The following is a 15,871-nucleotide window of genomic DNA, read 5'->3' as shown; positions in this document are numbered from 1 at the left end:
GTTAGCCCAGCATACTAGGACCCTGTCTGGAAACGTGGAGGACCCAGGTTCGAGCCCGAGCATGTTCACGCGTCCGAAAAAATAAAAAATAAAAAAAAAAATAAATAAAAAAAAATAAATAAAAAAAAATAAAAAAAAAATTTAAAGGGAAAATTGCCTCGTAGACGTCCACGAGTCCCCTCCACTCTTTTTTTCCACAGACACCCTTAGGGGGGAGGGCCCCAGACAGGCACAGCAGGGGGTCGGCGCCAGTGGCCGAGGAGTGGGGGTTTGTTGTGTCTCACTATAGTGGCCCCTATACTACTATAAATGAAGCGTTTCGCACTACTTCAGTGCTCAAGTCGCCGTGCGAATGATAACAAGGCCGAACCCTTTGTTATTGATAATATGTCGCCGAAATATTTTACATATTGTGACGTATTATATACGTGGAATATTAGATCATAAAAGTATTTTAAATTATAGATTAATTATTCATTAATCGATAGATGTGCATCGTGTTAAATCATCGAAGAATCGAACGATAAAAGGTACCGGAAAAAATATATTTAACTTTATAATATTTAATTTAAATTTATTTTAAATTTTAATTATATTTAATTAAATATTATTAAAGAAATAATTATTTTTCATAAAGAAAGATAACAATGATAAGTTATTATTTGGGACTTTTGTTATTACGTTTCTCTTACTTAAATAAATTAAATTAAATTAAAAATTAAAAGAAATAAATTATACAAAATACGCGTTTCGAAAATCGTCGCGTTATAATTAACGTATGATTTAACATATTTAGAAGATAATTAATTATTAATCATATTAATCATAACAAATTATTTCCCGATGGCGCATTTGGTAAAGGAATTTGACGTAGCATTATTGCTTTCCTATTCGAGTGTCGTTGGGTAAATAATAAATATTGTAGAAAAGGAATTTGTGACGTAGCGGCTCGCACTATTAGAATACTATTCAAGTGCGAATGAAAACAAAGCCGTAACATGTAAACTGTAAACAATAGCGTGCTATTGTTTACGCCGCCAAAGTCGCATATCATGTTATTGATAATTCGCAACCAAAATTATTTTACGTATTATGATGTATAATACAAGCGGAATATTAATTTATACAATTATTTTAAATTATATATCAATTATTTAATAAACGTTTAATATATATTACAGAGCTAATGGTTATTCTCTGATATAAAAATCTATATTTATACCTGTTTTCCAGCTAAAGAGTTTATTAATAATGAGAATTTATTAGAAATAAAGAGAAATACGAGCACTGTAAAATTTTATTCTTTTCATTTACCATGTTTTTAAAATACTAAAAATTTAATGTAATAAAGATATGAAGATATAAAACTAATAAAATATGAGAGAGAAAGATTACACATAAAAGTAATAAAAGAATTAATTAGAAATAAGGTAATTATTTACTATAACGGACCCGGACTCCAATCACGTTGACCTTGATATATGTTGTCAAGGACATAATCCTGAGTAACTTTTTCTTATAACTTAATCGGCGGTCATTGTTTATTAAAAAGTTATTAACAAATAAAGTTTGAAAAATAAAATATTAGTTTTTACATAAGTTTGTAATTTCTACGCAAGAAAGGTCCATCTGCATCAGAATCCTGATTTAAATGTGAAACAAGGTCTTTACATAATTAATATAATATTAGAAAAAATCAGTACACATAGGAATCAAAAATTTTATTTATTCTACAGTTGCAAATGTACTGTTTTCATCTAAGGGATACAATGTTGCCATTATTTCAAAAAATTTACGTATTCGTTTATAATATTGATATTTACATTTAAATATAAACTATATTTTTATTATTGTCAACATAGTTTCGTGAAACTAGATGACTTTCCACGTGAAATAAAAATTTATATTTACACCTGTTTTCCAGCTAAAGAGTGTATTAATAATGAGAGTTTATTAGAAATAAAGAGAAATACGAGCACTGTAAAATTTTAATCTTTTCATTTAACATATTTTTGAAATACTAAAAATTTAATGTAATAAAGATATGAAGATATGAAACTAATAAAATATAGGAGAGAAAGATTACACATAAAAGTAATAAAAGAATTAATTAGAAATAAAATAGGCTGCAAGTAAAAATTGTGCACCAAAGAAGCAATTATAGCTTTTAATTTTAGCAGACCGAATCGTTGATCTACAATTTAAAGTTGTATTAGAAACTATCAACATGAGAAGAAACGAAAATCGCGAACAATTCACCTATGCAATTCCTTGGTCCTGCGCTGAACGGTACATAGGAATAATGATGACGATTCTGCATCCTCTCGGGTAAAAATCTATCCGGATCAAATCCAGAAGTATTTGATCCGGATAGATTTTTGCCCGAGAGGATGCAGAATCGTCATCATTATTCCTATGTGCCGTTCAGCGCAGGATCAAGGAATTGCAAAGGTGAATTGCATCAAAAATTGGGATCTCTGTGAGCTTCGAAGTTATCAAGATATAAGATTGTTCCAGCAGGTACGACATATGACTCTGAAAAGTATATCATAAAATTACAAAATATAAAAATTTATGAAATTAAGAATTCTTTTGAGAAATAACATGAATACAACATTGTATTTTTAAAGTGTTAAAGCAATTAAACTTATTTTACATTCGATAGTATATATTTTAATATATACTGTAAAATATGACATGTTTAAAGATATAAGCAGCAAAACAAATGATTAATTACGTAATTTTACATCCTCCTCAATGGTTCGTATAAAAGACGCGACGGGATATAAACGTAGCGTTTCCTTTAAACATCTCTCTAAATATGACAAATTTTTCAACGATGTCATGGTAAGTTTCCCTCCGTTCTCTTGCATCACGGTATCGACTTCAACCCTCACACGTTCCTGTGTCATTGATAATAATTTAAGTGTATTTCATAATATTCTGTTTTTTATATGTATAGATACCAATAAATTTTTAATAAATTAAAAAATACATTGCAACAAAAGTTTAATATCTGTACTATTTTCAATAATAATTACAATTTAAATAATATATCGCGATATATTGAGAAGAAGATACCTGGACATCTTTGTGTTCAGCTAATAGTAATAAAGCGAAGGTTATACCCATCGCTGTAGTATGGTGACCCTGTGATCATTGTTATATGCATATCATCATATCATTAAATGTGCTTAGATGATGTGTACAAAAAATTTTAAAAACGATTACAGATAAGTACTCCAAATAGAAAGATATCGATTTCTTCTTCGTCCAAATTAGTTAAAAGATTGTCTCTAGATGCTGCTATTAAGAGATCCAACAAAGCTAGCTGTTTTTTTTTAACTAGAAATAAAAAAGCACATTAATGTTAATCTCATTTTTGCATGCGATTTAATTATATAATATTGTTTTTGTTTAAAATTTAGACTTTCTACTAGAAATAATAATAATTTAATTTTACGGAAGACATATGTTGCATTATTACATGTAATTATGTGTTTAGTATAAATATCACAAGCATAATTTGATATTTGATTGTGTAATTGAACATAAATATTAGCTCCGATCTCTTACGTACTTCCAAATATTTTGACATTATCTATTTCCATCTCTTTGTCATTTTCAAGGTTTTTCAAATATCGGTCATTGGTGCGTTTGTGATAAAGTTGTCTTTCCGTGATGACCTACACACGAGTACGATATTAAATTTTAAAAAAATGATTTTTTGTATTAAAGAATAATAGCATATTGTACTATATCATAAATATTAATAGCATAATATATTATTAATATTTATGATTAATCATGTAATCTTGCGGTACAAAGAATACGAGATTTATTTTAATTTTATATAAAAGATAGAGTTTAGCGGATTTAAAATAACATAATATGTAACGTACTTTTTCCGTAAATCCATGCAATATTTTCAAGATCTTCTTTTGCTTTCTTCCTTGTGGCGATAATGAGAATAACAAATCGTTATTCTAATCGTTAAAGCCAAGGCCTAAATGCTCTAAACCATAATTAAATAAAATTATATATTTTTAATAACGATGTAATTTTGTAAAAGCCTCATCTAAATTCGCAATAAAATCTTATAGTAATCTTTAAGTAATGTCATTGAATGTAGAGAATATAGATGAAAAAATAAATTTAAAACTATGTATCTTATAAAAAAGATATTTGGAATCTTTTAAAACCATTATACTTCTGTTTTAATTATAGATTTTTTGATCAAGGATAATTTCTCTTCAGATTTTATTGCGCAATTCATTTTACTTAATATTTCAATATTCTAACATTTACAATATTTTCAACATTTTAAAGATAATTTTTCTTTTAAAGTGAAACATTTAACGGATCACGTACAATAGATTTTGATACCTAATTGTCGTTTTAAACGAATCGATGTCTCAAACTAATTGTTTACCTTCACATGATTAATCAATATTTAATTTATTTCAAAATATATATAGAAAATATATATCACACACAATCATAATTTAAAGGATTATAAATATATCACACAATTAATTATTATATCCATAAATTACCTATACACTATCAATTCGATTATGTCGTGAACTGCATTTCAATACTGTTGCTGAAAACTCATTTTTGCAGAGTTTTTGGAGAGAGATGCCCATGATAGTTTCTGTAAGTACATATATAACACCGGATATATAGCCGAAGATAATTACAACTGAATATTTCATAAATAATTTTGAGTGTAAAAAATTGGATGTTATCTATCTTTTGTGCAGCATTGATAGTTTCTATGGGAACAACTTATCTTCTTTTTTAAGCTATGATATCATTTAGAATGAAATCCCTGCACATAATACAGGACAATAAAAACTTTACAGAAAACTTACTGCATGTGGCGTTTAGCGTATGTTCACTAATAAATAGTACTAAATCATTTACGACTACTCTTCCGACATCTTTCAAAGATTTAGTCATACAATTGCCCTCTTTGATCAACATATTAGCAAATTGATTCAATATATTGAAATGGAACGCAGATGTTAATATCTTTCGTCGTGCATTCCACTTGGCGCCTAAAACAAAATCAAAATAATGCAGTTAAATACAAATAATATTATATAAGATTATTCTCTTTTTTAATTTGATGTTTATTGAGCAATTCTCAAGTAATATTATTAAAAAGTTATTAACAAAATAAGTTCAACGAAAAGAACGAAATTTTCTGACATTAATATTAAGAAGTATACACATACACACAATACATGTATATACATATAGCATGTGTGTGTATTATGAAGTAAAATTATAAAATATTTTTTTTCTTTCAATTTGACGCATAAGGAGAGATTTACTACGTTTTAATACGTATTTGTAGTAAATTTACTTATGAAGAATATAAACTAAAATACCGCAGCATTATGATTACTATATATATTTTGAACAATATTCCAATAAATATATTCCTTTTTAAATATACACTGTGTCAGACAATTACATTCCACTCGTTAAACTTATTTTGTTAATAACTTTTTAATAAATAATGAGTAACAGCTAAAACCTTTTGAAAGTTACTTAGGGGCGTGTCCTTGACAACATATATCATTGAAATTGGTGAGATCGGTCCTAATAAGCATAATTATTTACTTTTTTTTGGATCGCGCAAAATTCTTCTATGATTTTTTAAATCTTCTCATGAAATTTGTGTGATAAAAAGAGTTGCAAGTAAACTTGAATTTAATTATTATTTTGAAATTAAAACTTTATGGATTAGCAGTCAAAAATAAACTATAATTTATTAAAAAATCTGTTATGTGAAAGTGTTTGATTTAATTGAAAATTTTCTTTATTTGAAATATCTATTACTTCCATGTACTTAAGAATACACGGCGAGATCATCTCTCAATACGACATTACTTGCAAATTTCTTTCAAATTTATTACTTTTTACAGTACCAAAAAGAAGTTATGTAAGAGTTTATTGTTAAAAATAATATTCAAGTATAATTCTGTAACTAATTCTGTATTTTATTTGATTTTCTGTGATGAAAACAGATCTTTAAAAATAGATTGTAATAATAAAGTATGTACGGTTATATATTAATGCCATTATGTTACCTGTGCTGGTGAAAAGACCTGTGCCGAGCCAAGGATAAAACAAATTATACAAATGACTTTTTTCAAAGCGCTTGGTGCTGCTTAGATCGTCTGAAATCATCAAAAACATGTCAAGAGAGAAACATTAATTTATATTATATCACTCGCGCGCGCGCGATCTTTTAGATACGCAAATAATTTATTAACTGTAGCTCAAATTTCTATCTAATCTCGGTCGAATATGTCGACATTTCCTCTATTTATCTTTTTAAGCTTTTAACCTTTTAACCTTTTTGTTTACGAGCAGAAATATTCTTGTGAAATGCAAGATTCCTAAATTGTAATGTTTACAGACAATTGAAATTCTTTTTATTACCTCTAGATCATATGGATGACGGATACACACACAATACGTGAAGAAAATCCACAATTTAAAAATAGGATATTTATCAGATATGCTACGTTTCAATTTCCATAGTTTTTCTGACAAATAAATTATAAATATCAATACAAAAATTTTGGTGGGATTAATTTTTCATTATTTTATTGCATTTTTACTCAGATATGTTGAAAATAAACAATTAATAATTATGATAATGATTTGCAAATGAATATTGCCGAGAGATAAGATATATAATCTACAGATACTTATGATAGGTATACGTTCCAGCGTCCCTGATGGCGAGTAGGCGCAGCAAGGCGCTGCTGCGCCGAATATTTCGGCAGGTCGCCATCAGGGTTATCCGCGGATATCGGACGGTGTCGCATACGGCGGCCTCAATACTTGCGGGACTGCCGCCCATCAAGCTCTACGCGCAGATGTACGCCGAGATTTATCGGCATACCAAGGAGCTCGGTGGGCTCGGCGTGCCACTGATCCCGCGGGTCAGGGCCGCCGTGAGGCTCCAGGCTCGGCGACGTATGCTGGAGAGGTGGCTGGAAGACCTCTCCAATCCCCGAGACACTTCGGGGAGGCGCGTCGTCGAGGCCATCCGCCCCCGTTTAATCAAATGGGTGGAGAGGGCGGGTGGCGAGGTGTCATACGAGGTGTGGCGCAAATACTTACCGGCCATGAGTGTTTTGGCTCGTACCTGTGCCGCATCGGGCGCGAAGCGGACGCGCGCTGCCATCACTGCGGTGGAGACGAGGACACGGCGCAGCACACGCTGGAGATCTGTCAGGCGTGGGCAAGCGAGCGCCGTGTCCTCGTCCAACGTTTGGGGGGTATTGATCTCTCGCTCTTGAGCGTCATTGCGACATGTAGGTGATTCTGTAACGTGGCCTTAACGATTATAATCGATGCAAAATTCGTTACAGATGCATCGAAATAATTCGATAGATGTGCAACGTTGTCAGATTTTAAGCAGTTAAAATCTAGTCACTTTTGAAGGAATTTATGAACGTCTTAGCATTGTGGTAACTCTGGGTTGAGTTATCATTGGTGGGAAGCGAGAGAGAATAGTCGCTATCGAGTGTCTCTCGCGGAGAAGAATAAAATTCTCGCTGTCGAGCAAGACTGTTGTAAATAAATATAATGTATATAGTGTATATAGTGGTTGTATTATATGTTTATAATAAGTCCATCATCCTTACATCTTTCCAGAAAACATCGAACGATTTTTCTTTCGGAAAGAATATTTAGCTTTGCTTTCTCACTTAATCTCTTACAGATTAGTTTGTGATTTTTAATTTTAACAAAGTGCAAACACAACAACTTCATCAATTGGAAAATGTCACATATCTATAAGTATGTATTTTGATAAATATAAAATATATACAATATACAAATTACATATGATAAAAGAACCCCGCACTAATTATATGGAAAATCTGTCCCGGTCAAATCAATTGGTTTTTACATATGTTGTAGCTTATGACTTACTGAACAAAAGATGTAATGGGCACAAAGCTCAATAATGGACAGTTATCGAGTTATAACCAGTCAAACATGAAAAATTCGGGCTGCCGAATAATCAAATCTCGGAAGAGATTTGATTTTTTTGAAAAATGTTTGAAACAAATATAGTAGGGTTTTACAAAATCTGTTGGTGACATTATTTGTGAATTTTGAATGATCTTGAAAAGCTCCGTGAACAAAAATCTTTATGTGTCACAGCAGAGATAAGGACCCCACGGTTCGTCACTCCCGTAGTATTTTTTGATTCCAAACCCTCTCTGCTGTGTGTGTATGTGTGTGTGTGTGTATGTGTGGGGTAATAAAATAAATGATCTTATTGTATATTACTCATTATTTGGATCCTGCTGTGGTGGTCTCTGAGCGGCATCTAATATTGTGTTCAATAATGATGAAGAGGGATAACGAACATTGGGCTGGTGTCGTGCATATCCTAAATACCACAATACGCTGGTTACATGTGCACATGTACCCACAGTCCGTGCGCCTGACTTACAGGTGCAGTAATAACCAAAAATCGCCTCCCTCTCATCATCTATATTATCTGCATCTCTTATGTTGTAAGCTATAAATATTTGATGTTTTGTAGCATTACGGAATCGTGAATCGAGCGCTCTACACATAACTCTACGCTCATAACCAGAGATGGTAAATTGTGTATATTAGTTCTCAAGAAGTTTTAGTAGAAAAAAGGTTCATCAAAAATATTTTGAAAACGTCTCGAATTTAGCTACACGAATATGATAAAAAATAGGCATTTTTGTGGAAGATTTTTGTTCACGGAGCTTTTCAAGGTCATTCAAAATTCACAAATAATGTCACCAACTAACAGATTTTGTAAAACCCTACTATGTTTGTTCCAAACATTTTTCAAAAAAATCAATACTTTCCGAGATTTGACTATTCGGCAGTCCGAATTTTTCATGTTTGACTGGTTATAACTCGATAACTGTCCATTATTGAGCTTTGTGCCCATTACATCTTTTGTTCAGTAGGTCATAAGCTACAACATATGTAAAAATCAATTGATTTGACCGGGACAGATTTTCTATATGATAAGTGCGGAGTTCTTTAATGAGAGACTTTTATTTCACAGCAAAAAAACAAAAACTGCAAGGGCATCAAATTTACAGTTAACAAAAATGATAGATTATTTTTATTTAAACAAGGGTCTTGCGGAAGGAAAATTTAATGCTCTACATGGAAGAGAAGAAGCTCAGAAAAAGTGGACAGAATTAGTAAATGAATTGAATTCCTTTCAAGGAGCGACAAAAACGGTTGAACAGTGGCAAGTGGTATGAATATATGCATGCACATATATTTATATATGTTCTAAAATATATCTAATAGTATAATTCCTATAATATATTTAATAATATAAAATATTTATATAACGTCTAATAATATAAAATATTTTTATAACATACCTAATAATATATATATATATATATATAACATTATATTATGTAACATTTACTGGGAATATTTCTAATTCTTATTCTAATTAATATTAGTGCTTATGCACAAAATCTTCTGTATAACATGTGGGTTTATTTATATGTTTAAGGTTTGGAGGGACTTTAAAAGTCGCACTTCAATAAAAGCAAAAGATTTGCGGAAGGCAAAGGGATTAACGGGCAATAAAGCTATCATGCAACCTGAACTGACTGAACTTGAACTACGTGTGATTGGAATAATAGGAGCCGAGTATGTCGAAGGAAGTAAATATTGCGCAGAAACTATCCCTGATGAGGAGGTAATATTTATAAACTTTTAAAGTCACGATATTTGTCGCAACATATTCTTTCGATGGAAGCAATATTTTTACAAATGTACTTATTATCCGTGTATATAGAATTTGCTGGAAGAACTTGAACAAGGAAATACTTCAGTTTTGTCAGAGACTCCACAAATACAATAATAAGTGTTTGCACAGATACCCCAAACGAAATTTCTCAAGATTCGCAGTATTTAAATAGTAAGAAATAATAATAATAATAAGTAAATTCCAGATAAATTAAATTATAAATAGATTCTATAAATTGATAAGTTATAATACATATTCTTATGCATATATAATGCATAATATACATACTCTTTTGTTTGCAGCTAATTCCGAAGATAACAATGACAATGATTTAATTTTCTATGAGAATTCTTCACTAGAACCTAATGAAAATATAAATAAAAATAGAGATTCTGATGCTACACAGATTCTCGCTAATTGCGAATCGAGAAAGGCTCCAAAGACTGCTATTCCATCTTTTAGGACAAGAAAAACCCCGTACCCATTTCCAACATCAAAGTCTGCAGAAGAATCAAGTAGTTCTTCATAAAACATTAATGCGCCCACTTCATCGAGAAAATGTAAAGCTAAAATCTTACTCTAGATTATAATTTTTAAACTTGTTTTTCAAAATTTTTTATATATTTAAATTTATGTTTATGTTTTTGTTTGTTTTTTTATATTTATATTTTTGATTTCTCAATTATTTGTAGTTAATCGAGTTACACCGTCCGAAAAATTATATTTCTCAAGGGAGAACTTCCAGTCCATTGCTCAGAAGCAGGCCGATGCTGCGTTTGTAAGTAACTCTTCAATTGGCGTAAAATATATGATTTTTTAAAAACAAATTATGTAGATAATTCATAAAATATATTCGAATGTTTGCAGACACATGCTGAATCTGCCAAAGTTCAAGCAGAGGCATCTAGAATGCATGCGCTTGCAATGACTGAAATTGCACATGCCATACAAAAGTTGGCAGATACTGCTGCTGTACAAGCTGTTAATGATAGTGAACGGATAAGAGTTTTTGAGAAACTTACAATAATGATGAAAAACCTATTGCCTACTTATCTCAACGAATAATCTCTGTGATGTCATAGTTCCTAGAGAATTCGATGAAGTACTGCGAGTACTTCTTTGCCAAATGTGATCCGCCCTATATTTTTATAATAATGATAAATTAATATATAGTATCTATAATAATGATCTTTATTTAATAATTATAATTATAATTTTGTTTTATTTTTAGTTTCATTTTATAATTTTGTGTTGTACTATTTGGATCAAATGCAATATTAAGTTAATATTAAGTTACGCGCAAGAAGAATATGTTAAATATTACCAAAGATGTTCAAGACTGTGAAGTATTACCAAATAAATGTATGCTAATTCTAAATATACTTTTAAACTGAGTGAAATTGTTTGGCAATTATTTGTTAATTTTGGGGATCAAGTGATTTTTAAAATATTTTTTTTATATTGCAACTATATATGGTGTAACGCTATTCAACACAATTTGTGTGTCAATCTTATTACATATGATTAACTGAATCAGGAGTACAAAATATAAAAACTTTTAGCACTTTGTGTGTCTCGCTTGTTTATTCAATCTTTACAAAAAATACTGTGTATATATTTATACCTAAATATATCTGTATATTTACACCTATAATATATACAAGAAAAGAATATTGAATATAATTAGACAATACATTTTTTAAATAAATATAGAAGTTAAGAAAACGAAAACAAATTGCTTTTTATCACAATAAAATAGATTGAAAATGATCTGATGTATAAGATAATTAATTTTAAATTTACATTTATACATTGTACAATTTCATCTACCAAATCTTTCTGCTATTAAACGATCTTGGATGCGACGTGCGATAGCAAGAGATCTACGATCATTATTATCCGGATTATTAATATCATAAGCCTCACTACAATTTTCGTACATATGTGCATCATCAAATTCATCGAACAGATCATCATCAAGTATGCCGTGAGCAATCCGCATATTATGGAGGACTGCGCAAGCATTGACAATTCTTCCAGCAAAGCCAGGCTCATATTGCAAGACCCTATGTCGAGAAAGACATCTCCAGACTTCATTACACCAAAAAGACGTTCGACACAATTTCTTGCGCTACATAACACTTCGTTATGCGAAACGTGGAGTTCCTTGCGGCTCTCGGGGCAAAGGAGTTAATAGCCATGGCTCCAATGGATAATCTGAATCACCTATATAAACAAAATATTTAAAGCTCTTTAATACATTTTAAATTCAATACAAGGAATTTAAGAATTCATGTACTGAAACGAACAATGTGTAAAATACATGATGTATTATGTGCCATAAATCGACAATAAAGGCTTTCTACAGTAATTTCTAACATAAAAAATTAAGATAATAATTACCAATGAGATATGTTCGCCGTTCACCACGATTGTATGCGCATTCCATAACTCGTCGTGCAACAGAAGCACTCCATATATTGTATATGCATCGTGCCGTGCTCCGGGATATCTTGCATTAACATTTAGTACTTTTAAATTCGGGTCACATATCTAAGGAATCAAACATTGTAATTAGTTATTAATACATAAAACACGCTGTACCAATCAATGATTTAAATATTTACCATTTGCACATTTAATGAATGATATCCATGATGATTAACGTAGGCTTCTTCATGCTCTTTGGGAGCAAGAATCGCTACGTGAGTGCAGTCAATTGCTCCTATACCTCCTTCAAATGGCTGACATGCATTTTGAAATTGCATTCTCGCTAGCTACCTAGCTCCTAGAGTCATAGGAAATTGTACCCACTGTCTAAATATTAAATCATTGATCGCATCTGTCACTTTGTGTATACATCTGCTGATAGATGTCTGGCTCATGCAAATGCCCCATTGCTCACCCACAGGACGTTGAAAGCAGCCAGTTGCATAAAATCTCACTGCCGATAATACCTATAATATATGAAATTTATATGAATACCATCAACAAACTCAAATTAAAATTAAAAAAAATAAAAATAAAAACTCCTAAGAAAACAAAAATATATAATACATTGTATTGTAAAATATATGGTGTTATAATTTGTATTACTTTCTTTTCTGTAGACAGTCCAGTGATCCTTGTTTGCTGCAATCGAGGTTCTAATGCATTGATGAGATCGAAAATTAAGTCCGGTATTAGGCGGTACAGCTCCCTAAATTCGTTGTTCGTCAAATCAAATGGATCTTCTGTTGCTCGCAACAATTGTCGTTGTGTCCTTCGTTTAAGGCGTTAAACACGATCTTCCATTCTCATTAAATCTAAGGCAAGATAGCTTTTCGTTTTAAGATAGCCAAGAGCCATCTTAAAACGAAAAGTTAAGAAATTATTTTATGGGAAACTATTAGACAAAAGTTAAAGATTCAAGGAACAGAAAAACTTGTACTTACTTTCAATCCGTATTATTAGCTATATTTTATCCAGCAACTTTTCTAATTCACTATGTCACATGTCACATATATTACACATACATGCATACATTACATACATCAACGCATTACCGATTACATAGATTATCGTTAACGGCTTAGCGAGACCTCCGGTATCGATCGCAACCGCATCGACAATTTTCGGAATTCAACGATTCAAGTTATCGAGAGTTGTCGATAACTGCTAGTTACAGAATAACCTTTTGCGATAATCATCGATATCGATAATTAACGATAGCGATTTTCGTCGTTAAGGAGTTACAGAATCCCGCTACAGTTCTCTTATATCTGAAATAGGTGTTAAAAAATGTTAATAAATAGCATAATATATTAAAATTTCATACACAGAATTCTTTCACGGAACTGATGGAGATATTGCACAAAATACCATGATATGCTATCTATAACAAAGATATGATTCATCACTGAAAATAAGAAAGATCTATTACTTTTTGGACTATTGCTAGGAATATCATTAAACTGCATTCTTATCTTATTTCGAAGTATTTGAATACACAATACTTACTGAAATTGTGATGTATTTAATTGAAGCTCAAAGAAGAATTTATCTCAGATGAAAATTACAATTAATTTAACTTTATATTTAACTGATATGTTTTCTTACTTCCTGATTACATTACGTTGTGTCTGTTACGTGTGCAATGACACCGACCGGAAAAAAAGATTTGGAGAATTTACAGTCAAGTTTGACTCTTTAAAAATAAAAAATTAATTATTACGCTGTATCATTACGAGAGGTTAGGAAATCTGTCATAATAACTATGTCCAAGGCAAAGATACAAAATGGTATAATGAAATTATTAATTATTATTTATGGACAGCACGTACCATATAAAAAGTAGAAATATGTTTATAATTATAAGCTTTTTCATCTTCTTTTTCTAATTATAAGTGATTACAGCAAATCTGACAGCAAGAAATCACAGTTGTAACAGCCTTTTCTTAAATATATTAACAGTCAGAATGTATGAATATTCAGATGCGATACGCTTGATCGAAATGTGCGCAAAAGAATTGTGCGTAAAAGAAATGTGCGCGAAAGAAATGTGCGCGAAAGAACTGTGCGCGAAAGAAACGTGCGCGAAAGAAATGTGCGCAAAAGAAATGTGCGCGAAAGAACTGTGCGTAAAAGAACTGTGCGCAAAAGAAATGTGCGCAAAAGAACTGTGCGCGAAAGAAATGTGCGCAAAAGAAATGTGTGCAAAAGAACTGTGCGCAAAAGAATTGTGTGCAAACGAACTGTGTGTAAACGAACAGTAACAAACATTTATTTACCAAATAAAATTAATAATAAATGTCAAAATATTTCAAAATTATACATGCATACATGCGTGTGTATGCATTTTAAATTATACAAAAATATGTGTTGTGTCCAAAAGCAACGTGTCCAATTGAACGATGTGCAAATAACATGTGTCTAAACGAACCGTGCGCAATTGAAAAGTGTCCAATCGAACGGTGCGCAACTTTATGTGTCTAATATCACAGTGTGCAATTGCAACGTGTCTAATTGTACTGTGCGCAAGTGAACCTCTCCCGATCAGAATCACGCTTCCATATAAAGCCCATAACATACATTAAAAAATTCTATATTCATATATACTATATTAGATTGCCTTTTATGTTGCAATATTATTTTATTTTATAGATCATATACGACAGCAGCAACAAATAGTGCAGTAGTTATTTGGAATTTAAATAAATAATCTTGATCAAAACAGGAGCATGTATTTATAGATTATAAAAGAACTGTGAATAAAGTGAGCTTTCATATGACAGAACCTATGTGGTTGATATCTGGTTCATAAGATGGTACTATGAAATGTTTTGATTTACGAATAAAAGAAGCCATTAAAACCTTTTATAGATAAATTATGTTATAATATATATAGATAAAGCTCTCTTGTAATTGTTAAAGATAATGGCAAAACAATTTTTCTAATATTTTAAAATTTTGTATATTTAATATATTTAGTAATACAGAATCGATAAGAGATGTTCAATTTTGTCCACAACAACCGCATACTTTTGCTGCTGTATTCGAAAATGAACATATACTGCAATGGGATATGAGAAAGCCGCATCGTTATTTTCAACATCTTACCGCACATAGTGGTTTGATATTTGCTTGTGATTGGCACCCTGAAGCCACTTGGCTCGCTACTGCAACTGGAGATAAAAATATTAAGATATATACATTATTTTATATATAGATTTTTATGAAACATTGATCGTATATTTATATTCTTTATATGAACTCTTTAGGTTTGAGATCTGTCAGGTAAACCAAGTTACGATTATGCCATACATACTATTGCATTAGTGGGACGCATTAAATGGAGACCACAGAAAAAAATATCACATAGCAAGTTGTGCTCTAGTGGTTGATTGTAATATAAATGTATGGGATATTGGCAGACCATATATCCCATTTACAAGTTTCAATGAACATAAAGATGTTCCCACAAATGTTGCATGGAGAGGCAATCCACAATCATTTCTATCGACAGATTACAGAGTAATGTTATTAATTATTTTTTTATAACAATTATTTGTTACTATCATTTTTTTA

The 15,871-nt window shown here is 31.0% G+C and overlaps 2 protein-coding genes and 2 pseudogenes across 2 annotated transcripts; 1 reads left to right on the top strand and 3 right to left on the bottom strand.

The window, feature by feature from the left end:
- Positions 1–2,461: 2,461 nt before the first annotated feature.
- On the bottom strand, positions 2,462–4,276 carry LOC138942162 (cytochrome P450 4C1-like). Its single transcript, XM_070312212.1, has 7 exons — positions 4,211–4,276; positions 3,903–3,986; positions 3,581–3,686; positions 3,242–3,345; positions 3,082–3,150; positions 2,738–2,903; positions 2,462–2,535 (listed from the first exon to the last, which is right to left on the bottom strand). The coding sequence occupies exons 1-7, from the start codon at positions 4,274–4,276 to the stop codon at positions 2,462–2,464; spliced, it is 669 nt and encodes a 222-aa protein (XP_070168313.1).
- LOC138941943 (cytochrome P450 4V2-like) lies at positions 3,915–7,161 on the bottom strand. Its single transcript, XM_070311903.1, has 5 exons — positions 7,150–7,161; positions 6,105–6,194; positions 4,878–5,063; positions 4,557–4,657; positions 3,915–4,015 (listed from the first exon to the last, which is right to left on the bottom strand). Exons 1-4 carry the CDS (start codon positions 7,154–7,156, stop codon positions 4,557–4,559), a joined length of 384 nt encoding a protein of 127 aa, XP_070168004.1. The 5' UTR covers positions 7,157–7,161; the 3' UTR covers positions 3,915–4,015.
- Positions 7,162–7,696: 535 nt separating this feature from the next.
- Positions 7,697–10,874, top strand: LOC138941940 (uncharacterized; annotated as a pseudogene).
- Positions 10,875–11,627: 753 nt separating this feature from the next.
- Positions 11,628–13,946, bottom strand: LOC138941938 (putative nuclease HARBI1; annotated as a pseudogene).
- Between the last annotated feature and the right edge of the window lie 1,925 nt (positions 13,947–15,871).

The sequence above is a fragment of the Polyergus mexicanus genome, unplaced genomic scaffold (genome assembly GCF_030449975.1).
Source record: "Polyergus mexicanus isolate NDT 795.1 unplaced genomic scaffold, iyPolMexi1.0 SCAF_21, whole genome shotgun sequence".
Lineage (NCBI taxonomy): Eukaryota > Metazoa > Arthropoda > Insecta > Hymenoptera > Formicidae > Polyergus > Polyergus mexicanus.
The sequence above is the reverse complement of the archived record's forward strand: the minus strand, read 5'-3'. Positions and strand labels throughout refer to the sequence as shown.